We start from the raw sequence: 27,053 nt of genomic DNA on the forward strand, positions 1-27,053 counted from the left end.
CCGTGGGGCAGTTCGCATCGCGCAATTCCATCACTGGGATTTCCGTCCATTTTAAATGGCGCTAATTGATGTACGTATCGTTGGACGAGTGTAGTGCTGACAAAGACAGTTTAATTGATTTTCTTTTCCCCTCGCCCCCATTTTCTGCTGATTACGTCCCTCGATCGGAAAACAATCATGAGTTCCTTGCATCTGAAAATAAAATCAACGCCCTGTGCCGTTCCGGCAATTTTTACCTCGCGCCAATCTCCCGCTAAAAATTGTTTTCGCGCCCTCTCCCCGTTTCTCTTTTACGGTTGCTACGATTGCCTCAAGTTCGCTTCATCGTGCGCGGGGTTGCAAACATTCCTCTCAGTAATAGCAAAGCTAGACAACATTTACAAAACAATTTTAAAATATGAAGTGGAATGTTATACTTTTTTTTCTTCTTCTTCTTTTTACGGATTCTTGATATTTCAACACTGGAAAAAAAGACACATTGGATCTGGAGTCCAGGCTCTTAAAAACATCAACAAGAAAATATACTCTTGATTCAATCGGATTTTTGCTTAAATCAAGAACCAAGCCTCTTAATTTGAGCGGATTTCCTTTTGATTTAAGCTTAAATCTGATTGAATCAAGAGTATTTTTTCTTTTCGATGTTTTCAAGAGTCTGGACTCTAGATCCAATGTGTTTTTTCCAGTGAAATGCTGCAATACGTGATACGTAGTGGGATTTACTCAAATTACTAATATATACCATAAGCTCTATGACCTCCCCCCCCCCCCCTCGAATTTTGATTCATGGTAAAAATTTGTTGTACCGTGCCATTCGGCGGATTTACATGATTTTTGCGGCTATCGATGGGAAATGGTCCCTACATTAGCCCCCTTTGTCCGGATTTTGGAAATAAGATCCTGCAGGTTTTTGTATATTTTGTGATAAAGTTGTGAATACTCCCATTTAAAACATTTAATTTTCATTTCTTGGTTTGGTAACGTGGCAGCCAAAGAGCATAGCCCTAATAGTACCACCATATGCATTATTTGATTTGATTTTCTTTTCATCAAGCAAAACTTGAGAATAATAGAAGTTATCAATAAAATGAATTTAAAGGTACAGAATTGAATGACACATCGAAGAAAAATGGGTCTCTTAAAAGTTTTGCAACACCAAGTACAAACTCGGGAATCAATTTTCTTAAATTTAACGTTGTCTTTTATTAAAATATTTTCCAGTTCTATTGTAAAACGCCGTAGACTACTAAATGAAAACAAAGTTCAGTATAGGGTACTGGCACCTTCCATTCATTCTGCTTTCTCCCAGAAAAGTATGAAAGGTTCAGGTAGATTTTTTCAGCGCTCGAAGGCCGTCACCATGAGCCGCAAACTGCTTAACTCAGGTTGCTTTACGGTGTAAACGAGTTTTCATCAGTTTTCAACCAGGGGATGTGAGCGTAAAAATTATGATTGGTTTGCATGAAGTCACTATGAGCGCGGAATTCAAAGTATTTATACGAGCGTTCCTCTTCGTTCATGTGAAAACATGGATGCGAGTGTGAGAAAGTAAATCGCATGAAGACATCATTGCGTGCAAACTGCAAACGTATAGTCCCTCTTTAAATACGTGATTTTAAACAGCTTTAACCATTCTGTCACATTTCATTCAATAACAACAAATTATCGTAAAAATCATGAGGTGTGTAGTGTGCCTCGACGTGTAGCTCCTATCAAGAAATAAAATGTGGACTCCTGTAATCCCTTTCTATTGTTAAATACTTACTATTAGCGCATTTATTTACTACTATTAACGTGAAATAGTACGAGTTCTTTTGGCAGCACTGACGACTTAGCTCGGCTCTCAGCTCAACTCACCTATGCGTGAGAAAGCCGGTGGATCGCTGGCTTCTCAACACTAGTTGGAGGTATTTAAGTAAAATGAATCAGCACCCATTCTGACATGAGACCTAAGATCCATAAGTACACATGCATGAAAAGGCTCATGTCAGAATGGATATAGTTCCTTTTCATTTAAAGGCGTCCAGTTCGTCCCCAACGGAACTTCGTATTCCTCGGAGGGTAATTTCAGCGTTAGCGTTGACCAGGTTTCCGTAGAATGCCTCGTAGAGGAAAGTATTGCCATATTTATCCTGATAATACAGAAAATCTGAACTAACCGCGAATCAGTGAGCCATTTTCAGGCTTTTTAGGGCTTTTAAGGATCACCTTGGTTCTCTGTTTCTTTTTCGATTATTTATACGTACATAGTGCGAAAAAAGAACCGACATTTTGTAGTGATGTGGGAATTAGAAGTAAAAGTAACATTTTTCTGCGTCAGTAATTTTGTATAGTTTTTCTTTAGGTTTCGCGGACCATAGGTGTATCCAGACACTTTGAACGGGGGGCGTAAGGGGGGTCCGGGGGCATCCTCCAGAAAATTGTCGAAATTTTAAAGCATCCGTTAAGCGGTTTGAATCAATTTTGTAATGAATCATTACCGAATACAAACGCCCTTTTTCCCTTTTCCTCAGTCCCTTCTTTCTTGCTTTCTCCTATTTCTCTTCTCCTTTTTTGGGGGGCAAGCGGAAGGACATACGTCTCCTCAGTCCCCCTTGGATCCACTCGTGATATGGACCACATCTTATGGTTGAAAATTCGCAGCTTCGTTAAAATTAGGCGGGAGCCGCCGGGATCAAACCCGGATCGCAAGTGATAGTCCAATACGCTTTAGCCACTCGCAGGTCGCGTATGGAAAATTTACAACATTTTAACGATGTTTTAGCTGATATCTCTGGAGTGCTTACTGTTCCTCTCTCAAAATATTTCGACTTATCAACATAAGTGAAACCCTCCGCTCCTTGGCCGCTACCTGCCTGAACCCCACGCATCGTATACTCCAATCCCTCCATTATCGGCTGACGCTGACTCAAGGGGTGTATAATTACGGTCATAAATAAAACATCGAGGATGGCTAACTCATCTGCGGATGACTGTCTGCTGATGATCGAAAATAATGGGAGTCGACCCGGTAGAAATTTTGATGAGCCTGAGGCGAATTTAAAGTAAACATTTGGAAAGTCGGACATTTTCGGGCAATGATACCTTTAATACACAGGGTGATTCAAAAGTCCCGCACTTGCAGGGCTAGGCACCACCCCCGTAACTTTTTATCAAACTGAGATAGAGACCTGAAATTTTGTGAGAGCCCCTATGTCAAAGGAAACAACTTTTGGGATCCCCCAAAATTTCAGGTGGACCTCTCTGAAAAAGTCCTGAGAGGGGTTGCGCGAGAAAACTACATCACCCTATATTTCTGTACTCAGAAGTTTAAATTGATCCTTAAAAACTCTCATAAACATGAAATGCCAAAAACCTTAAAACAAATCAGAGACCAAGCATATTCTCCCTGCAAGATCGTGTATACGTCGGCGAACTTTAAACCCGAATCCTTTTCTATAGGCAAGCCGAGCATGTCATAATCTAACTAATCAAACCGTAAACTTTTTTACTACCCTAAGTGTATTTAAGAAAGACGGGAAATATAAAAATGAAGCAAGCTCCGTGCTGTGTGTGGCGGAATCCATGGGATTTCGATAGCAATCCGACAGATCGTCGGTTGATTGCTCCGGTTGATTGCGAGAAGTTTAGTCACGCGCCGTGGACCGTGCCGCTGAGTTTCGATTGGCCCCCCGGGATTCGGGATTCGGCTCCGAAATCCAGTGAATAGGTAACGAGCCGAACTGCCGTGTTCCGTGTAAGTGGGAACTGGGATGAGCCTCGAGGCACATTAGAGCATGTGCCAACCGTGGCTCATACAGAAATGCACTTACGGTTCTTTTCCGTAACACGGCGGTGAACGCTTCAACGCAGGATCGATCGTTATAAGACACCGACTTGGTCGGTGACGCGGCGAAAAAGCAAACGTTCGGCAGCGGCGTGGCGTGCTTTGCGATATATCGATTGATATGCCATTCAAACCTATGGTAAAGAATCGATTATTAAGGTGTTCGCTGCGAACACCCTGATTATCGATCCTTTTCCATAGGTTTAAATGGCATATCAATCGATATATCGCAAAGCACGCCACGCCACTGACGTTCGGGGGCGCAGCGGCATCTCTTGCGGAAAATGTGACGGCGTAAAAAGCCGAAAATATGACGAGAATTAAGACAAATTATTCCGAGGGTGCGTCACGCTGCCACGTTTACCTGGGAATCTATGTCGCGGTATTCAGAACGTTGCTGAGACGTATAAGTTAAGGGCGTATATGGGTGGAGTTCAGCTAATGGGAGAAAATGGTTCTGAAAAAAAGTTGATAAGTGATTTGGCCACATCAAGCTAAATACTAGTTTTCTGTTATCATAGAGCTCCACACTATGGGATTTAATTACGGGAATTGCAATATTTCTATACGATTATTTATCGAGAGAAAATATTATAATTGAAAGTTTTGAGCAACCATTTACACGTCTTTCCCATATTTTACCCCATCAGCTGAAATCCACCCATACATTGAGCAGCACATTGACCTTCCATCATTCACCGTTACGAATTCATAACAACGTATTTTTGGGGTTTTTTAAATTCAAATATTGCTCCTCTGGCATGATTCTGCAAAATTGCGTTAGTTTTTTTCTTTCTCTGAAAAACTGATTCCCTTACATTTAAGATTTTGAAAATAAATTTGGTACTCTATTTTTTTATGCAAGCTACAAAATATCTAGATTAGTGTCCCCTAGACTCTAAGATCCCAAATGAATTAATGTTATAGAGGGTTAAAGGTTGAAAGTCTGGTTCTAAAGGATCGTATTCATGATTGATCCTTAAACAGCCCCTTTCCTGAGGAGACCCCATATGGTTTACATCGTGATTAAGGGAGGCTCAGAGGGATCCTTAACATAGTGACATAAAAAGGACAATTTTTGCGAACATGGTGTAAAATTCAGCAGTAACTGTTGAAATGGATTCCTGCGAGGTATTTCAATGATTTGCCACTATCAAAAGTACGATATAAGTATGGAAGAAAAAATTCCGTGATATCGACAAACCTATAGAGAGGTGTTTACTTATCTTAAAATTTAGAAACTCGCAATATATTTTCTCTCGTCCTCCGTATATTTTTTGTAGTAATTCATTGTAACCCTTTTCAAATATCCATTTCTGAAGGTATGCTGCCGATGTTTACCTGAATTTTTGTGCAAAAAAGTGTCCTCTGCATGATGTTATGTATTTATATGATGAATTTTGTATACATTTCAAGCTATTTTCCTCGAAAAAATTTATTAGGTGCAGCCATGCTTAAACACCGCAGTAGAGATACGTTGTTTTTGCACTTTGGCCATCAATATTACGATTTTTTAAAGTATTTGAAACAGTGAGTTCTTCAAGGGTGGCTTTTTTAAAAGAGCATGTACCTAATATTATAACAATAAAAACACATTTGAATACAAAAAACAAATCGGTATACAAGGCTAAGGAGACATAAAACAGACCAGGACGTTTCGGGCCAATTACATGCCCATTCTCAACTGGGACAGAAATTAAAAAATGTATAAATTAAAACGAGAAAATGAGCATGCAACTGACCGATGTAGGAATCAGTGCAAACTGAAAAACAGAACAAAGATGGACAGAGGGGCACTATCACCTCCTTGATAACAGGCCAACCTCTACACCCACTAAGGAGTATTTATAGAGTTTCCTCTCTACCACAAAACTTTAATTTTTACATTTTTTAGCTTCTGTTCCAGTTGAGAATGGGCATGTAATTGGCCCGAAACGTCCTGGTTTTTTTATGTCTCCTTAGCCTTGTATACCCATTTGTTTTTTGTGTATTTTAATGTGTTTTTATTGTTGTCTGCATTCGGGCTATTGTGTCTCATCTCTCTCTTATCCCTATAGATATGTTACGTTCGGTTTGTTTTATCCCGTCAAGACTTCGACACCTTGTCAACTTGGCCACGCTGGTAAACTTTCCTCGCGGTTTGAAGCTGGCTCTCGCTCATTAGTCATTTCTTTAACAAACGCCGCGCCGCGTCGCGCCGCGCTGAGGGGCGAAAGAGCCGAGAGTTGGGGCGCGAGAGCGCCGAGGGAGGGGCGTATGGACGCTCAGGGGGGCTAAACTAGGAGGTGTCACAGTTTGATTCCGCTCCTTTCATCTTCCTTCGCCAGCGATAACCGCCTTAAACTCTTTCCCTTGACTTCAGACCACGCTCGAAACTTCATGGCAATTTTCTGCTCAAAGAAAACTTCATATTTATCAAAGTTGCCAACTCACGATAATGAGTCCGCATGGTCCAAGTTATATTTAATACGGTTCTTTTCATTTTTCCGCTCGGAGCTTTTAAGTAACGATCCGTGGTATGGCGAGTGGTTCAGATATTAACGTGTCTGCGCTCAGTATCAACGGATGTCATAAAAAATGTATCAAATTCAGAACGTTATAAATATGTTCAGTGGCATGGCGTGCTTTGCGATACATCGATTGATCTGCCGTTTCAACCTACGGAAAAGGATCGATTCACAGGGTTTTTGAAAAAAAATACCTTAATAATCGATTCTTCGCCGCAGCTTCAAAAGGGTAGTTATCGGTAATCGATCATTCACGCTTCGCCACTGTGAAAATGGATGACGTTGTGCGCCTTCAGTTAGTGGCGCATGGATTATGAAAATGATGCTTTGGATGTGCAATGAATGATGTAAGTGGATGATTTCCTCAGGCATCGTGAATGCCACCGATGCATTTGCGTTTCGAATTTAATTCTGTGGCAATTTTCGGAATATTTAAGGGTTACCATGGATACGGGATAGGAATTTAAAGAAGAAAAACACACCTACAAAAAAGCTAAACTTGCTGCTGCTAATTGAGTCACGTCAAAGTCAGATTCGATCAAAGTTCGGTATAACCCCCTCCTTTCCCATACAAACTGTCAGGGCTTCACGGGGGTTTTTTTCCCCCTCTTAGCTTAATTTTTTACTCATCTTGCCTTTCATCTGGTCGCTGGATGTCGATTGTACCCTTTATGGAATAAGGGATTCATACATTAGTCACATTTTTCGCCCGATTTTAAGATTCACCCCTACTTTTAAACTTTTCAATTGTTGATTTGGACGTATTTCTATCAAACGGAACTACTGAGCTGTTACAATAGAATGAGTAGCCTCTGTGAACGAACTTCAGAGTCGCTGGATAGCGATTCGGACGCCGGATAAGCCGCGCCATTCCTAGCCAATCCGCCCCTCTACCTTCCTCACCCTATGGCGCTTAAGTCCGTTTGATAGAAATACGTCCATTTTTCCCTGGAATTTTAATTTTTTCACTCTCTCATTGAAAACCAAACTGTTACAGATTTTACACCGTGTGAACCACTTTAATACGACTGTTTAGGTACTTTCAGCTATTTACTTATCTAAAATTAGCTTAACATATATGCACTGCATAAATATATTTTTCTTTTATCAGGTTAAAGAAGATTGGAAATACGTAGCAATGGTACTGGATAGACTATTCCTTTGGATATTTACATTAGCAGTGCTCGTCGGCTCGGCTGGCATCATCCTCCAAGCACCCACCTTGTACGACGACAGGAGACCTATAGATGTCCAACTTTCCGATATCGCCTCGACAACGTCCAAGCCGCAAGTTACTACCACGACTCTATAATCTCACTCTCTACAACTAATTCCGTTTTTTAATTCCTTCGTCGAATCCTTCTTCCTCTCAATTTCAAGTGAGTACTTCTACCGACGGATTGCCTCAAGGTAAGTGAAACGCAGGCACGCTCTTACCGACCCCTTTGACCCGAAACGTAGCTTTTCGTTCTTACCACCAGAATCGCGGCGGGAGATTGGAATTTCAAATATTTTGTAGTCGCAGCCCGACAGAGCTCACGGGAGAATTTCATGAGCCACCCTGAGCCTCCGCAGCGCGCATGGCAAACGACCCGCCTTTCCATTATTACACTTCATCTAGAGTTGAGAGTTCACTAATTACTTCACGCGACCAGTGTGTAATTTAAAAAAAAAAAAATTTAAAAAAAAAAGTTACATGATATACGATTTTCTCCGCCAAGGAGCTTTCCCCGCAAGAAATCGGCCACCACCCGCCCCGCCCGCCCGCCCGCCCGCCCGCCCGCCGGGAGAGCCGCGGCGTGCTAACAGCGCGAAACCGCGCACTGACGCCTACAAACCTAAAGGGCTGCATCACGCATTGCGCAATGCTTGAAGTATCCCCTTAGGTTTGTAGGCGTCGGTGCACGCATTGCGCAATGCTTGAAGTATCCCCTTAGGTTTGTAGGCGTCGGTGCACGCATTGCGCAATGCTTGAAGTATCCCCTCAGGTTTGTAGGCGTTGGTGCGAGTTTCGAGATGACAGCACGCCGCGCCGCAGCGTGCCATAATAATCGAACTATATCGTGTTTGCAGGCGTCTGGGTGCACGCGTTAAACGCAATCCGCGGCGGTCGTGCACGGGTTTACGCAATTCCTGAAAAATCCTCTAGGTTTGTAGGCGTCGGTGCGCGTTTTGAGCTGGCAGCACGCCGCGCCGCAGCGTGCCATAATAATCGAAATATATCGTGTTTGTAATTGTGGAATTTATAGGTCAGGGCATTAAAATGTAGGCAATTTAACATCCAATTTGAAATTAGCGACTCAAAAAACATCTCTAACGAAACTTTCGTGATCTTTCCGTCATTATCCGACTTATTTCTTCCTATTCTTGAGTTTTGGATAATAGTGCGGGGCGAGTGGGCGGCGGCTCATGAAATTCTCTCTCGTGCTCAACCGGTCGCAGCCAGGAAAAAATATGACCACCTGCTGTAGATAAAAATAAATAAATTCAGTGCAAACGAATTCGCTAATTAGGATGAAAATTCATTTTCTTTCAGTGAGGTGACTATTTGCTCATTTTCATCAACAGCAGAAGGTTATATCGACGGTGTAAGTCGGCAATCACATAACTCGGTTTGCGACGTCGCAGACTTCTGTCATACTTTATTTTTTAAACGGAAAACTACTTAACGGCAATTCTTTAAAACTGTCGTGATTTTTCTCCTCTGTGCAAAGAAAATTCTGCATAAACTTCAAGGAATGATGTCAATTTGTTCTCCTTTAAAAAATAACATAGAGGCGGAGATTTTCAGACACCGCAAACGAGTTATGAGATTGCCGACTTACACCGTCGATATTTGTTTTCGGCAATTACAAAATTTTTGAAATTTAAATCTCCCGCCCCGACTCTGGAGGCGGGGAAGAAAGGCTGCATTTCGGCAAAAGGGATCGCCAAGAGCGCACCAACACCAACGTTCCATTTACCTTGAGATTGTGATTGCCTTTATAATTTAAGATTCCAATCATGAACAATTTCAGATCAAGCATTCAAATATTCTTTAAGATTCACTTGTAACATTTTTCGGTGAACATAAAAACGCTATGGACAATACTTCCATAGGCCTATTATTATCGACGTGATATGGAAAGGAAAATTCTACATGAGAAAAAAGGCTGCTTCACGGAGAGAGGTTTGCCAAGTGTTTCTGTGTGAGAGATTGCAGAGAACTTCAAATTAGTTAAAATACTAATGAAAATAATGCTGAAAAACAAATAAAGTACACTTAAATCAAGAATAAAATCGGCAAAATTTAAAACACTCAAAACATTCCTTCCTTAATATTTAAGTCGCAGTATCACCGCTGAATAGGGAGGTCAGCGAACTCTCTGAAACGACGTCGAGGGACGAAAATTAAGTGAGGAAAGTTTCTGAATTTTTTAAATTTTAGCGATTTTATTCTTGACTCAAATTAGTGATCAAGTCACCACAGCGGTATCGAGAAATTATAAAGCATTCCAAACTTTGACAGAGAAATAGAAAAAGGTATCTTTCTTGAAAACCTCTGTTCTTAAAAAAAAACATAAGCTATGGAAATTAAACAGCGTTTCACATTTCCTGAAAGTATAAAATTGTGTAGGGAGCACGTCACTTGAGGAAAAGCTTTTAAAGAACCTTTATGAGTGTGTGGAAACGAAATTGATGAATGACCCCGTAAAAACCTCCTACCGCAAACCAACCTACCGCTATTTTCTCCACCGAATTTTTTATTAAAAGCCTCGCAAGATTGCCAAGTATAGCACAGTAAATTATTTTTATTCGTCCCTCTACTTTTGACGTTAAATTTCTCGATCAAGTATGATTACGATTTCTGCAATTCTTAATTTTTAATCATCAGAATATTGATAACTTGAATGAATATCTCCTGAGAAGTATACCAGAAATCTTATTTTTTATTTTACAAAAAACATGTCAGCATGAGCCACCAAACATTACTTTAGTTATTAACAACGTAGGAATTTACAATTTGATGAAGATGCCTGCCTATTAGCTAATTAATTCATCACTTAGATCTAGTTGCATGGCACGTTTTCCGGCCAATGGTGTACAGAACTACTGTCTTGTTGCGATTAAGATTATAAAATCAACTATCCACTAATGGAGATATAAGTTGTAGGTACCTAGACGTTTTACATACGTCATTTTCATTCACATATAATGTTTGTATTAATTTTGTCTTCGTTTTTGTTACAGAACTCAGCCACTCGCTTTTTGTTACAGCAGCAACAAATTCACAATTCACGTTTCCAACCATTATTGTTTTCACGTAAAAGGAACAGTTTTTAATGTGGAGGCATTGTTGTAATGTTTATTCCAAAGAATATATGTCATATAGTGATGGGAAAACGATTTCCAGGACCAAAATGTACTCCAAATTTCATGAAAGAAGTACATTTGAGGGGCTTGGAGGACACAGCGCACTAGTGCAGTTTTAGCCATTTCGAGAAATACGTGTTTGAAGTTTCGAAATTACGTAAATCCCTATGGTGGAGAGAGGGTTCAAACTGTCTTTTTGATGCTTAAAAATTGGAATTTGCACAGAATATGCATTAAGACTAGTTTTACTTGAAATCATTAAGTCTCGATTTTCTTTAAAAAAAAAAACTGTACCTATTCCCCTTGTCCACCAAGCCCCTCATTTTTCCAATGAAGCGGAAAAATTGGGATGCATACGATGAACATGAATGAAGGCATCTATGTATAGAATATTAAAAAATAAAATGTTACTTTGATCACGGAGATACTTTTCAAAACATTCAGTCTTTGGTCGTTTCTCAAATAATTAAAAATTGACCAAAGACACGTTCTAAGGGACCAATAAAAATTTGTAAATCATGTTTGTTGGATTTTATCGCTTCTCGGTGTAGGAATATTCTTTGATAAAATTTTAAAATGTTCATCTTTTTTTGTGAGTGGGAGTCTCAGTTTATATTTAAACAGAATATGCTTTGCTCTTGATCATGATTGAACTGATTGTTTTCAAAGGAAAGGTACTCTGTTCAAAAAAAGTTTACGAGAATAGGCAACATGACTAATCTGTCACCAGGCATAGGGGAAGTTCATATTTTCTAAAAGTGGTTGATGGATGTCAGACGTGTCAACGTTTGTTTGAAAGTCTTGAAAGTAATTTTCTGATGAGAACAAGTTTCATGAACTTGCAGGAGAATTTTGCATTTTGAACTCATGCCCTTTTGCATGCAAACTAGGGGAAATATTTTATGTATTCCAATTTGAGGGGGCAACAGGAAATTAAGTTTGTAAAATTGTATCTTAAATATGAAATGATAAAAATACGATCGCGGGTTATGCTACCTTTCGCAGAAAGTTTAAGACAATATTTTATCAAATTATTTCTCTAAATCTGCATTGAAAATAAGCTAATTTTTGTTTTGATTCGTCATGTTTGCTATCTAAGATCTCTTGTCAGATCTCAGAATTATTGTTGTATGTTCCTCTCTGGAAATCGCAGGTTTGCATTGCTGTAAAACTCTTTAAACCTAAATCAAGTTGTAGACACTAAGACTCATCTTTATAGAAAAGCCTATATAACATTGTATTCTTTATGCCTTATAGAACGATAGCGATTCTAATCGCACTAGTTACACATCTGATAAGCAGAGCTTAAATTGCGAGATATTGATCGGATCCGGAAACATATGTTGAGAAATTTTATTTGAATTGTATACTTTATCCAGGAACATAAAATCGCGAGTTAAAGTTTAATACATGACTTGTCTTTCCTTAATTTCCGATTATCAAAGAAGATAATCCTCCAGTTAATTCATACAACAATGGGTCACTATACCTTGTGTTATTAATTGAATACTTAAAGTCCCTTGTGAGTAGATTACGTGATAACTTATTGCGTATTTTTGGAACCAAAATCTCGCACAAGCCCGCTTTTAAAATGTCCAAAGATTCGATGGAATTCCAAACGCTCTGGCATGGCAGAAAAATGATAGAAGTGATGTACAACGGCAGTCAAATCGCTATCTCCTCTCATGTTCCTTTATGATTGTTAAAAGAAAACGTAGTGCAATGTGGGATTCTTGTTGATTGCTAACTACAGGTAACGTAAATTAAATTCGATTCTTTGATTCTAAAGATATGATTATGACTTTTCCATTGTTTTCAAATACAAGGAGTAGAGGGCATTTGACGGAAACCCGTAATCGCTTCTGATTGATGCCGGATGACATCATTCATCACATGCGTGAAACAGGGGCATTTTAAATTTTCCGAAAAGTTGCGCTTTTTGAATCTCGGTTTCTGAGTTACTTTTTTGCGTTTTTATAGGCGCATCGTGTTCTACGAATGAGAAATGTATTCACAAGTTAAGAGTCGTTCATGGTTCAGTGACCCATTATTGGACAAGTTGTGAACATCAATTTTTAATGCTGGTGGCTGGGTTATTCTAGGTGGTCCATTATTAGTTATTAAGTTAATTACTTAAAAATGTTATTTGTTATTTCTTGCATTATTGTTACATATTATCACAATCTATTGTTGCTATACAGAGGCGACTCTTGAAAATTGGCACCACTGTTTTTCATCTATTTAAATGTATTTAAAACAAGCGATTCTTGGTGAGGTAGCTTGCCTCACCTAAAATCGATATTTTTAACGTATTCAAATGGAGGAAAAACAGTGTTGCCGACATACAAAACCGCCACTGTTGCTATATTATTTTAAGAATGAACTATTTTGCGGTGCTCTCTCACTGTGGCATGTCGATTCATCCTCTCTATTTTATACTTCCGTGGAAAGAACTATAAATACAAAAAAATGACTGTAATTATAAGTTGAGTGTTGTATACTCCCCAAGTTTTCCTCTACACATTTATATGCTGCCTAAAATGCATTTTAGCTTCCGCATAATGATGAAGGGGTGGATTTAATGCTCAAGACTAATACCTACTTAACTTTTCACTGATAAGAACTGATAAGAACCCAAAAAGATATTGATGGACTATAATCAGTTCATCCTCATTTTACAACAATCACGGTGAAAATAACCCAAATTTGGGACTGATTAGGTATCTCAGATTGACTATTGCAGTCTATTAATACTCATTTTCCTCATGTCACTATATTATAAAGATAAAATAATATAAGACTTCATATTTTCAAGTCGTTTGACCAAATAATCAATAACACAACATACTAGCTTAGACGTGAAGCACCGAAATACATTTTTTATATTACACTTTAATATAAAGTCATAAGAGTAACGCGCAACGAGTGACGCCTGAGCCGCGAAGTGCTTCGGAGTGTTGGACTACTAAGCGGTCAAGGGGCGTACTCCACCCCCCCCCCCCCGCCCCCCCGATCACTAAAATTTATAGACAAAGCTATAGACAAAGAAGGTAAAATGAATTTGAGCGATCTCAATGATGGATGCAGACGGTTGTAATGTACAAAGGGGGTGAGTAATGGACCATATAGAACGTTTTCGATACATCAAATAGGTGAGATTGTATCGATATCGATTGGTTCAACATGTAACAATAGCCTGAAAAGTCAATCGAGTAATCTGAGGAAACGAGGTTTTTCTGATAGATTTTTGATTCTTATGAGTACTAAATGACATCGCAAGGTGAAATAGTTAGGAATTTTCTCATTTTCAGCTTTTCCGACTGAAATCCTGAAAGTTTTGTTTGAGGTTATGTTCTATTGTTTTGAACCAAACGATACATTAAACGACTATCGAAAACTATCTATAATCGGTCCATCGTTTGTCCCTTATAGTCTGTAACATTCACTAATTCTCACCAATGGGATCGCTCTATTTTCCCTTCGTCTTCTTTGTCCATCACTTTGTCCATCAATTCAAATAATCAGCACGCAGTTAACTTTTAAGCATACGGTTGTACTACTCTGGTAGTCGCTACCTCCGTAAGAAGTTTGTAGAAGTATTTTTAGACTTATCGCGCAGTTGAGCCGAAATGTATTTCTCTCCGCGTATGCCTGAACTTTTTTTCTTAGTGTGTAAGAGTAGAAATAAAAGTTTGAATTCAGATCGTGCGTGGGACCCAGGTTGAGCTACGTGCCTTGGATCTTTCCACAAAATCGAGGGCCGAAACTCTGCTGTGCTAAGGAATACCACCGTATGCGCCTTCAGACGTTGCCAAATTACCTTCAACAAATCACGAATTTTTGAGGAAATTTGTACATATTTTTCTTTCGATTTTTCAGAGAATTTTGTTCCTAATTTGATCTTGATGGGTCTTTCACACGCAAGAGATACATGCAGCTAACTGATTGTGCATTCTTAGAGTAAATTATCTCAAAAACCACGTCGAGCACATCAAAAAAGTCTGAAATCCACTCCTTAGCGCACAATCTGCGTAGTTTGTAAAGCTCGGTTTTTCAAATTTACCGCGTATGCGGGCAGTTTTTCTTGAAGGCCGGCAATCAGGTTTGCCCGAAGAGAGACCTAACGTAAGTAAACAAACAACCCCGCGAACTGTTATAAACTCCTCTTGCGTAAGATTTCAATTGTTTCAATGATTTTGTTTTTGAAACATAAAGAAAGAAAAAGGAAACAAACGCTTGATGACGATTGAAATCATACGATAGAAAAAGTTAGCGAGGTGGTCAGTTTACTCAGGTATTTTTCTTACTCCTATGTCTGTGTAGACCTGGTCGGCGGTGACAGATAAAAACTGCCGGCAGACGCGGGAAACTCGATAGAGCACAGGGAAGAATTTCATGAGCCGTCCTGCGCGCATGGCGCACGACCTGCCTTCATTCATCTAGCGTTGAGAGTTCACTTATTACTTCACATGACCAGTGTGTAATTTTAAAAGTTGAAAATTTAAAAAAAAAAAATTACACAACATACGATTTTCTTGGCCAGGTAGCTCTAATCTAGGCTCTTCCCGCAATCGTCCAACACCCGCCCGCATCGGGAGCTCCGCGGCGCGGCGTGCTGCCAGCGCGGAACGCGCACTGACGCCTACAAACCTAAGGGGATACTTCAAGCATTGCGCAATGCGTGCACCGCCGCCTACAAACCTAAGGGGATACTTCAAGCATTGCGCAATGCGTGCACTGACGCCTACAAACCTAAAGAGCTACTTCACGCATTGCGCAATGCTTGAAGTATCCATTTAGGTTTGTAGGCGTCAGTGTGCATTTCGAGCTGGCAGCGCGCGGCATCACGCCGCGCCACAGCGTACCATAAGCTTGCCTACAATTAATAGGTCAGGACGTTAAAACGTAGGCAATTTGACATCAAATTCGAAATTATCGACTCAAAAAAACATCAATTTCGAAACTTTCGTGATCTTTCAGTCATTATCCGACTTATTTCTTCCTATTCTTGAGTTTTGGACCATAATGCGCCGCGGGCGGCGCTCATGGAATTCTCTCCTGTGCTAGTCGCGGGAAACTTGATCAAGCGTGTTACAAACTACGCAAATTGCGCGCCTTGGATGTCAGGATGCAATGGATTTCAGCCTTTTTTGACGTGCCAAACGTGATTTCCGTGCGATTCTACCTAGGGTATATTTATTTAGCTATGTATCTCTACTTGCGTGCAACAAACCCATTTAATCAAAGGTATCTGAAAGTTTTAAGGAAAAATATTCATAACTTTCTTGAAAAATAAATATATTCTTGTAGGAAATTTGGCAACATTGAAAGCTCTTACGGCGTTTTTCCTTTGCGTAGGAACTGGAGACTGTATTAAATCATACCCGCTCGGATGATGTAGTAGTTTCACGTGTAAACTTTTGATTTTCCAGCGAACTCTGCCTCTATCTCGTCGAGCGTTCTCCGGTGAGTCTCAACGAGCCACGTCACGCAAAACGAGCCGAATAGCGCGGACCCCACCGCAAACATGAGTATCATCCCCTGGAGATGCAGATTATCCATTAGAACATTGTACAGCTTCACCGACACGAACATCGCTATGAACTGCGAAACGTAGGTCATGCCGGACATCAAACCGCGCACCTGCAACCCACACACAGAGGGAAAACTCAACACAAAAGTTTGTTTAATGCGGGACGTAAAACGAAAATGGACCGCTTTAAGCAGGAAAAAACCAAGCCTCATCAGCTATTGCCACATTAATTTGGCAATTTTATTTTTACGTGAAAACGGTTTTGCGGATTTTTAACCAAATTCAAAGGAATTTTCTGCTTGGTACGAAGCAAAGTCCGTAACATTTTCAAAGGAGTCCGCACGAACGTCCTCTTGCTTAAAATTAAATTGCCCACTTAAAAATGTGGAAATACCTGATGTGACTTGGTTACTTTCTGGTAAACGCGGTCCAGACAATTCGAGCCTTCGGTTAGCTCTGGAGTTTCCCGGTCCCTTCATTGTTTTCTGCGCTAAATCCATAGCAAACTGTACCAAAATCAACACAAAATTTGGGTTGATTTATATGTTTCACTTCCTATGTTAACCAAAGGTATCACAAGAACACGAATATTTTTATCAGTGCAGTAAAGGAAACAGAACTGAAAATTTTGGCACAATTTCCTCGAAAGCTCAAAAATTGAAGGAAATATAATTCCTGAAGTTGCAAGACAAAAAAGTATTCGGTTATAGAAAAGGTGGTTTAAGTTGTTGAATAAAGTTAAGGAGACTTTTTCCTGGAAGATGAGGTCCCTTTTTGAAGACCCGGTCATAAAAGATGAATGTGGATGATAAATTTTGTCATTCCATGAAGTTTGAAATTCTCGTTAATGTGAGTATCAAAGAGAGAAAGGTGTGGTGCGTTCAAAGCTTAAGGCTGGTTTAACCCGACGTCCCAATTTTTTCAGAACAAAACGGAGATAGCCTTAAAAATAGCTGAAAATTTGGGACATAAATTATGGTTTTAAACTAGGAGTTTTGCCCTTAAGTATCCCTCTTCCACTGGTAAGACTTTTTAGAGCGAGCTCAGACTTCCTTCTTAAAGTAACACTCGAAATACTTAAAGGAACCTGAGGCCTATGACTTCAGGAAAGAGATATTTTCTGCATAAACTTTAATTGAGTTTCATGACGCATCGCTGAAACAGCCTTTTATGGGAAAAGCACACCGTACTTTTCTATGGCCTGCATAAAAGTTTTGTTTTTGAAATGTCCTTTCCTTATTTTTTTCACGATTACTCACTTTTAACAACGCAATGCGTTTATTTTGCGTTTAGCGGAAAAAACAACTTCGAGCTGAGCCCTAACATTTTTAGCCGGCTAAAGGCAGTGGTGCAGAGCCTAACAACTTTAGGGTCCAGCCTTGCAACTTTAGGGTCCAGCCTTGCAATTTTAGGGTCCAGCCTTACAAACTGTAGGGCTCAGCAATACTACCTTCAGCTGGCTCCATTTGATCTCATATGTAAGGGCATTAAAAAACAGAAAAAATGTGGACTTTTTTGGACTGTGTTAGGATTTAGCGCTAAGTTGTTCTTCCTTTTTCGTTCGAAAATTTCCAATTTTCGCAAACACGGTTTGCTTTGCAGACAGATGCTTCCCAAAGGTCTTGATGGAAAAAGTTCCAAGTGAGAGGTTTACCTTCATCGGAAATATCTCGAAAGGCATCGTCCATGGCAGAGCATAGATTCCAAGGGTCATCGTGAAAATATAAGCAAAGAACAAAGCTATCAAAATCCACTGGTTCTCTACGAGAACTGGTGCCAGATGTCCGAAGTGCAAGAAGGCAAAGACTGCCAGGAGGCAAGCAGACGAGCCGAACCCTGAAACGGATCCGATGACCCTACGCCGTGCATGCCGCATCCAGAAAGAAGTCAGTGTCATGGCGATTAGTCTCACCACTGCTATCCCCACAGTCACCTGGAGTGTTCACAAAAAGACATTAATCCCGTTATTTTCTCAGATGTGCGTGCGAAAAGAATTTTATCACTCTTAATTGGACCGCATTTTGCAATTTGGAACTATAAATTTTGGCTCTTGTGGAAAAACACTTGTGTGCAAAAGGAAACTAATGACACATACTTTGTTTTTAAACCGGGCTAGAATTTATAGTTCCAAATTGTAAAATGTAGCCCAATTGAGGCGATGGGTGCAAAATGGGCACTTCTTAGTTGCGACGTTTCACTCGAGTGCTAATTATATTTTAGGGAGGAAGCTATTGGGTGGTTTTGCTGATGAAATTTTACGTTTCTAGCACTGTAAAAGCGTAGAGAATATTCAGTGAAAGTTAACAGAAATTAGATACATTAATTTGCTTTAATTATAATGGATGAAACTTTAGCAGAGATTTTGAGACACTGCAACCAAGAAATGCCCTTTCTGCACACAGCGCTTCAACTATTAGCTATATGTACGTTAATTGGACTATACATTTTGCAATTAGAAACAAACATTTCTAGCCAATCGGTAAAAACTTTTATGAGCATAGAGAAACTAATAGGAAATACGTTGTTTCTAAACTTAGCTAGAAGTTGTAGTCCTAATTGCAAAACGAAGTCCGATTGACGTTACTGGTATTGGTCTAAATAATCACTCTCCTAACGTTGCACCGTAAATCCATGGTGGATATGTCACAGGCAGTCAGCAGTTGCCGGCAAGTTGTAAGCGACTTGCGTATTAATTCGTTGTCAAATTGCAATAATTTGCATCGACATAATGAAGCTTTCACTACGGTAGAGAACTTCATAAGCGCGTCTTGGAGCGCCTTCAAATCCCGATGACACTAAATGTTTTACCAGGCAGTTAGATTAGTTGTATTCTGTTTTATAGCAGATTTCTCAGCTCGTAATCTACACTGTTAAAAATTTTGGAGTGAAATTCTGTGCCGGAGTCTATATAGCGCCCGAGAACCCAAAAAGATATGGATTCAGAGCGGAATCTGTTCTCTCTATCCTACGGAATGACTTACACTATTAAGCAGCGAAATCTACTCTTTTTGCGGAGTATCATACGCTTTTATGGTGCTAATTTCACCCCACACTCATGTCACTCGGGCTTTTTAGGTGCTATGTAGACTCTGGCACTGAATTTCACTCCCCAGTGAATAACAGTGCGTATAATAAAACCCAGCCTCCCGGACCACATCATAATTATCATCATTGTTTTAATTTCACAAACAGGTTATCATCAACACAGGATATTGGACTGCATTTAGCAGAAAGGACCCAAGCCGCATAAGCTATTGCTAAATTTAACTAGGAATTTTAATTTTGTACAAGAGAAGTTTTGTGCTGATTATTTTGAAAAGTTAAAGGGATTCGCTTCGTACTATGCAAAAAACTCACTGAAATTTGCACGAAAATCCGCACAGCCGTTTTTATGTGAAAAATTAAATTGCCTGGTTGAAATCGGCTATGACCGATGTGGCTTACCTCCTTTCTGCTTAGAGGTGTAGTCAGCTAGACCATTGTTTACTTTCGGTTTGCAAGCGTTTTCGCATCACTACTATCCACATGAAAACATCCGACTCTCGCAGAAGCAAGAACACAAGCTTACACAAACTTTTTAATACTTTTAAACCGTATAACACTCTAATTTTTAGCCACATAAAAATCACAACCATATAAAAGTCGCGAATCATGTCTGATAAGTAGTTTTTTTTACGACACGATCATGAGACGGATATTTTCAAGGTGGATACTAGCGAACGCCGCTTTGTGCAGAGACCCAAATTCGTCGTCGGCGCTTGCAAACTGAAAGTATATAATGTTCAACTCAGCTGACGACACTTCTAACACATTCCATCTTGCCCCTTGCTGGCAGCTTACCTGTACCGGGCTGTAGCCGGAATGGAACTCGGCCATAAACTGAATGGAGTAGGATATCACAATATAAAACCCAGCCATATTTTGGAGGACGGCCATGATGCAAACCATGGAGAATGGCTTCCAAACGGTCGGACCCAGCAGATCACCGAGGCTGAAGGTCTCGGTGGACTTGTTCTCGGCCGCATCCTGAAGTTCCTTCAGCTTGGCCTCCAGGCTGGCCGCGGGGATCCCACTTTGACGAAGGCTCTTGCGGGCGGTCTCCAGTCGACCTTGACGTACGAGCCAAACCGGGGTCTCGTAGAGGAAGAAAGAAAGGGCCAGACCAGAGGTGGCCGTTATGGCGTTGATACCAGTCGCGATGGTCCAATGGTAGTATCCTCCTACTACGTAGATGTATATGAAACCCAGGGAGCACATCACCGTGTAGAGTGCCATCAGAACCCCGCGCAGAGCAGCCGGCACCGTCTCCGAAACATAGATGAAAGATGCGAAATCGCAACCTGCAAGGAAGCCATGACTAGAGTACTGCCGTGCTAGGGAAAGACGCCGTATGAACCTGCAAGCGTTGCCAAATTTTCTTTGAAAAATCACACGTTTTCAAGATCATTTGTGATTATTTTTCGTGCAATTTTTCAGGTAATTTAGTTTGCAATTAGCTTTAAAAGGTCTAAAAATTTCAAGGAAAAATGTTGATAACTTTCTTCAAAAATGAATATTTTCCAAGACGAAATTTTGCGACTCTCGAATGTTCATACGGCGTTCTTCCTCAGCAAGGCAAAGTAGGTACTTACATAGCAAAAGTATTACTGCGGGTGTGACACTCGAAAACCCATCAGGCCTTCACGGATTCCTCCGCGAGTAAAGTTACAGCCCAGAAGGGCAGCCAACCTATGAATTCAAATTATCCAGAACGATTTATTGTTGCCATTGTTACACCTTGTCTTTGTGTGCACATATTTGACGTAGTTTTTGCATAAATTCACTCATTTTTGTGGATGAACGATCACTTCTGAACATACTTTGCTATGCTAGTTTGAATCGGAATCTGAAGATTGGCAGTGAAATTTTGTGTGTCAGAAGGCTGGCTGCCCTTTTGGGCCCTAAGCCCTCCTTGACACGATCTGTCCAAACCCTTGCTATCTTTGTGTTAAAATAGGTCAATCTTCGCAGTGCTCAGTAAATTAGAGCCGCCAATTTTAGAAGAGGTGCGTTGTGTAAGTTACCTCTACAGTGCTGCTAAGATTATCTAAGTTTCTTGAGGTTGATTCTGATCATAGGCGTAGCTAGGTCATTTTGCTGGGGAGGACCTGGCCCCCCATCACCGGGAGGTCTGGGGGGTATAGAATATCTTTCAGCTCAGTGGGGGGTCCGGGGAAAATTTTTAAAATTTTAACTCTATTTGAGCGCATTTCGAGGCACTTGTGGCGCTAATCTTCCTTCAATTTCTGCCTAAAAATCACCCAGTTTTATGTATTTTAAGGTTAAAATACTTTGAAATTGTTGCATTCATCAGGTTATACTATTTATAGGCATATGTTAGGCATGGTTGACTAACATACTGAATACATACTAACATACTACATGTTTACTAATTGCCGAAATATTTACTTTCTATTTGTGACGCATGAATAATGCAAAAAGGCGTTCTAAGAGTTCGGTTGGGTCACGCAACTAAACTAACCTTTCGGCAAAGCGGGAAGTATCGCCAGATTTGAAGGCGTTCTGAGCGTTCGGTTGGGTCACGCAACTAAACTAACCTCCCGGAGAAGCGAGAGGTATCGCCAGATTTGAAGGTGTTCTAAGCGTTCAGTTGGGTCACGCAACTAAACTACCCTCCCGATAAAGCGGGATGTATAGCCAGTATTTGAAGGCTCTCCCGGCGTTCACAAACTAACAGTTAACTAAGCGTTCACTAAAACTTGCCAAGTTCCAAAAGATTTTCAGGCAGAACTAACATTTATTTCAGTCATATAAGATTAAGCAGACGACTGCGATGTGAGCCTTATAAATGCATTATCTCTTTTGCACCAAGGAACTAAAAGTTCTGGCTCATCCAAAAAAAGCACCTATCTGCACCTATCTATCCCCTCTGCAAGAGACTATCTGATCGTTAAAGAGAATCGTTTACAAGCTGTTTCCAGGCAAACACTTGAATATTGCCAATAATTTAGAGGGTTTTAAAAATAAAATCAGGGACTAACATTATTGGAACAATTCAGTTTTTAGCATTCTCGATACCCTCAGGATGCCCATGCGCTTCATGTATGGAAAATTTAAAAGTGATACCTAACGTCTGATGCTTAAAACAGAACCACAAGAATTGCGAATCATATCGGAAACAATGGCAGCTTTCTCGCAAAATCTTGAAACACACAAAGGTATTTACTGGGCTTCTACTTTATGTTATTGGCATACGTGAATACCCACCCAATCCTAATCCGACGGTAAGCCGGCCGACGACAAGACCTGTGAAACTGCTGGCTGCCATCATTAGAGCGTGGCCGAGAGCCATCAAGAAGTAAGACATCTGTACCACTCTCATGCGGCCGAACATGTCTGATAGGGGTCCACTTATGGCTGATGAGATGCACGTACCAATGGCCGTTGAACTGGCTGAAATTCAGATTACACAACTCAGTTCAAACATTTGAAACAATTGAACTAAAATTTTACAATTAGTAACTAATATTTCTGGCTCGTTTCCAAAACTACGTAAGTACGTATAATAGTAGTTCTATGTGCAGACTTGTGATTGTACGGATGAGCCAGCAATTCTTAATTGCAAAATGTAGTCTAATCGGACGTCACAAATCAGCACTAGCTATCTACGCTGAACCTCTTACAATTAGATGAATGGAGGCTCAATTTGGGGTGATTCTATGCACAAGATCTAGCGTAAATTGGAACATGCGCGTTAAATATTAACAGCGCAGGAGGTGGCCTTCGGCAGATTTAAACCGTCATCTCTTCCAACATGTTCGTAAATGTATCTGTTTGACTAAACGATTCCAAGCAAGAATTTAATTTAACAAAATGCATCTATCTATTAATATCATTCATTTAAATTAAATTCATTCATTCATTCATTTTTGCTGGTCTTTGGCTCCTCATCGAGCCTCCCTATTTTTCTTATGTATTCCTCTTCAACAAATAAACTATTGGACTTAAAATCCTTATTTCAAAACTATCGAGTAGATAGTTCTGCACTGTCTAGTGGCGTAAAGTTGTGTAAAATATTACGAAATCTACATTAAATTTGTAAAAAGAAATTTTTGATTGGTTGCAGTGGAACGAGAGAGTAAGTTAGTAAGCTAGTTACTTCGTTAGTTAGTTAGAGACAAAAAATAATAAAATAAAACATGTATGAAAAATAATTTTTGCCAACATTCCTTTCCTGTTGATTTCCCTCCCATTCTGTTTCTGTTTATTAATGCCTTTGGTACGGTCTCTGATGTTTTTACCTGTTCGTATTCTTTCGTACATATCTGTAAGTTGAGGAGAGCGGACGAACTAGGTTATGAGGGAGGGAAAATTCAAATGCACAGAAATTTACGAGGCGGAAAGATAGCTTCATAACTTCTGAAAGTTTATGATGTTTGGTGAAGTTTTATGTGATAGAGACCCATCTTCAGATTGAAGGGGCCTCAAAAGAGTAACCGTTCTTTTGCAGTAAGCTTTATAAATGATTAAAGACATTGATATCACGCATCGAAGAATACGGCATGTGACGTCATCCATCATGGTTGTGCATGCCATGGTTTCTTCCAACTTGGGTTGTGTAAAATACGGATATAAGATCAACGTGGAAAAAACCATGGTTTGCACTACTGCGGTGAACGAAGTGTTCCTCGATGAGCGATAGATTCGTTAAATATTGGGCAAATTTTGCAGGGAGTTTGCGTGCTTTATATTGATGAAATGAAGACTGACCTATCCAAGTTGCCTGTTCCATATCAATAGGTATCGAGCTGTCCTTATCCAACAGTTGCGGCAGCATCCCAGCGGATTGGCCCATTATTGCTCCTCCAACAATGTGAAGCGGATATATACATGCGGAGAGAAGAAACTGTATAGATAATAAAAAAGCAAGATCTATGATTGTAATTAATTATTTTACGAAAATTGTGAAATCTTCCTCTCTTTCAATGAGAGCCCCATTATGCATTTCAGCAGAAACTAGGTTTCAACCCAGTTTCTAATCATATTGTTGGATATCCTGTGGGTGCATGCCCAACATTTGAATCATTTCATTGTTTGTTTGTGCGATGCGTATCAGAATATTTAAGATTTCTTGATGATGAACACACTTTGTTTAAAGCACAAAAATGAAATTTATTTTCATGACAGCACGTAAACATGGAATCATAGTACTTAACAAATTCAATCGCTAATCTTTTATTTTATATCTACTCTTATCTATGCACTTGACTTTGACAATTTCCATTTGCTTGAGCTCACCTCTGAGACTAATATACCTAACATCAGCGCCAGGTATCGCGAAGCTTAAAGTCCAGCATGTAAATTATGCAATATCAAGTAAATGCATGTATTAATGATAGCATTAGTGCCATTGTCAAACATGTGAATGAATTTATTTTTCCTCGGTTATTTATTACGAACTGTTGTTGTTTATTCTCTCGAAACAACAGATACGACGACGTGATACGATAACGTTTTGAAAATTTCGAGGCAAAATTTTTATTTCTAAATTACAAAAACCAAACAGATTCAATCTTTCTATTTTGGTGCCTGATTCATATTACTGTGGTGCACTACACCCATCATATAGGAGTGCGTTTAGGTTTTTCTTCCATTTATTCAGATCCGTTAATCCGTAAAACCAATAAATCTACTTTAAGTGGACCAAAAAAAAATTCTAAATTTTTCATCCTCTTCCTCCCTACCTTCGCTCCCTACTCCAGCCTTGCATTGAAAATAGCAAACGTCAGATCGGACGCATTAACATTTCGAAAATATCTAAAATCACACGTGCGCACGTTACAGATAAAGTTAGTGTGATACAGAACATAAGGAACCAACGAAATTTTACCTCCGAGATCAATGCTTGATCGACACTCAGGTAATAGATATCTCAATTCTAATTAAAAAGCAATTGCAACTGATCTAAAACTTTTAGATTTTACGTGGATCTAAATCAGCTTTAAGTTACAAACATATTAATCGAGTATCAATAATGCTACACATAATAGTATAGATTTAAATGTGATGTCTTGGCATGTATCACATGGCTGCAGTTAAGAGATGAATCACTTCGACATTAAGTAAAACAAAAGTCCTGTTTTTCCGTTTAAATTTTTTACTAATATGAAATATATCGAAAGTTACATACTGGTCTAATGAAACCCTCCGAAACCGGTAGCTTATCTGCCTCCATTCCTTGAATGATCACTATATGCTCCAGGACACCAATAATTAAAAACTACTTCAAATTCTGTTCTCCAAAGCGAATAACCATGTCGTCGTGTTTGTCAGGCGCCGCGAGTTTACGAGAAGATCGTTTGTGAGACTGTTTTGGGTTTCATATTAATTGACCAGACATTGTAGCACGATCGATCGACGAAAAAATAGTTTGATGACGATACCTTTTTATCTTCACAACTTCATGTAGATCGATGTTGTGGCTGTTATCGCACAAACAGTTCGCTGGTAACCATAGTCGGATCTAAGAGGGGGCGTATGGGGCGTACCCCTCTTGCCCCCCGTTCGCCCAAAAAAGAATAAAGAAGAAGGAAGTAAGAAAAAAGAAAGGAATTGAGGAAATGAGGTGGAACGCTTATATTTTCAGTCATGACAAAATTAACTCAAACTGCACATTAGATGCTTTTAAATTTCGAAAATTGTCTGGCCGCAGCCCCCCCCCCCTACCCTATTCTGCCCCTCCACCCCTTGGAAAAATCTAGATCAATATATGCTGGTACCGAAACCCTTTCAAAACTCTCGGAAAAATATCGCATCTTTAAGGTGATTCGATGGACGCCATATTTTGTGTCAGAACGGCATGAGATATATCGCATCAATTGGTTCCATTTTTTCAGCTACCCGTCATTTTTCTCCAATTTTGAGATCGCAATTCTGTTGTCAGGAGACTAAAACACTCACTTACCAATTTTAACAAAGAAATTTAACGTAATAAAGGCGTGGTTTTTTTAGAGAGAAAATATCGCATTCGAGTGCAGTTTCGATATCAGTATCGAATGCAATGTTTTCTCTCTAAAAAAATCACGCCTTTATTACGTTGAATTTCTTTGTTAAAATTGGTAAGTGAGTGTTTTAGTCTCCTGACAACAGAATTGCGATCTCAAAATTGGAGAAAAATGACGAATAGCTGAAAAAATGGAACCAACTGATGTGATATATAGCATGCCGTTTTGACAAAAAATATGGAGTCCATCGAATCACCTTAAATGTAGCTTCTTAAAAAATTTAACGTTGATTAAAATGAATTTCAGAGTTTAGAAAGTGTTAATCTGCAACAACATAGTAATTCATTAGCATAGTTGTCTATTAATCATGAAGTTAAAATACCTCAGCGTTTAAGAACGTATAACCTTTACAGTTGAAGTTGCAAAGATGGAGATATTTGCTGTCAAAATTTGTCAGCAACTTACCAGTTTTTACTTGTCTTATCCTTAGTAAATGCCTCCGTCTTAAAATCGAGGAAATAAAAACATTGTGTAGTTTAATAAAATGATGAAAAAGGAATATGAAAAAGAAATTATTAGAACGTATTGATGAAATTAACTTGCGTTGTTTTTTATTCCTAATGTGCGTTCATAGTGAATTCAGCTATGCGCTTTTTGAAACCAGAGTTACATTTTTAGGCTTTTTGCCCTTTTTCTTGCGTGAATGTACACGCGTCACAAACTCGTGTAATAAAAATGAAAAGGAAAACGCAAATGAACATAAACTTAAAATTATATCAACATGTCACGCAGCATGCTGATAACGTAGTTAACGTAGTCTATGCTAGTTTGCG

The 27,053-nt window shown here is 39.5% G+C and overlaps 2 protein-coding genes across 5 annotated transcripts in view; one reads left to right on the plus strand and one right to left on the minus strand.

Moving 5' to 3' along the window:
• LOC109042597 (acetylcholine receptor subunit alpha-like) overlaps nucleotides 1-13,168 on the plus strand; it is a 137,039-nt gene extending 123,871 nt beyond the window's left edge. Inside the window, exons 13-14 of one of the 2 annotated variants that reach the window (XM_072300132.1) lie at nucleotides 7,442-7,740; nucleotides 10,561-13,168. In XM_072300132.1, the coding sequence (XP_072156233.1) occupies nucleotides 7,442-7,642 (201 nt within the window). In that variant the 3' untranslated portion in view covers nucleotides 7,643-7,740; nucleotides 10,561-13,168. The remainder of the gene's footprint in view (nucleotides 1-7,441; nucleotides 7,741-10,560) is intronic. The other variant, XM_072300131.1, reaches the window with a different exon arrangement.
• Nucleotides 9,215-25,765, minus strand: LOC109042553 (glucose transporter GlcP). 3 transcript variants are annotated; one of them, XM_072300133.1, is made up of 7 exons: nucleotides 25,407-25,765; nucleotides 23,987-24,122; nucleotides 22,484-22,669; nucleotides 20,057-20,556; nucleotides 17,871-18,149; nucleotides 16,068-16,326; nucleotides 9,215-9,514 (listed from the first exon to the last, which is right to left on the minus strand). In XM_072300133.1, the coding sequence occupies exons 1-6, from the start codon at nucleotides 25,449-25,451 to the stop codon at nucleotides 16,090-16,092; spliced, it is 1,383 nt and encodes a 460-aa protein (XP_072156234.1). In that variant the 5' UTR covers nucleotides 25,452-25,765; the 3' UTR covers nucleotides 9,215-9,514; nucleotides 16,068-16,089. The 3 variants fall into 3 exon arrangements, 2 of the variants coding, with proteins under 2 accessions (XP_072156234.1, XP_018914907.2); XR_011899816.1 differs by lacking the exon at nucleotides 9,215-9,514 and adding an exon at nucleotides 13,318-15,333 and having other exon boundaries at nucleotides 15,385-16,326; nucleotides 25,407-25,763; XM_019059362.2 differs by lacking the exon at nucleotides 9,215-9,514 and having other exon boundaries at nucleotides 13,318-16,326; nucleotides 25,407-25,763.
• Nucleotides 25,766-27,053: the final 1,288 nt, after the last annotated feature.

This window comes from Bemisia tabaci, chromosome 4, assembly GCF_918797505.1.
Source record: "Bemisia tabaci chromosome 4, PGI_BMITA_v3".
Classification (NCBI taxonomy): Eukaryota; Metazoa; Arthropoda; class Insecta; order Hemiptera; family Aleyrodidae; genus Bemisia; species Bemisia tabaci.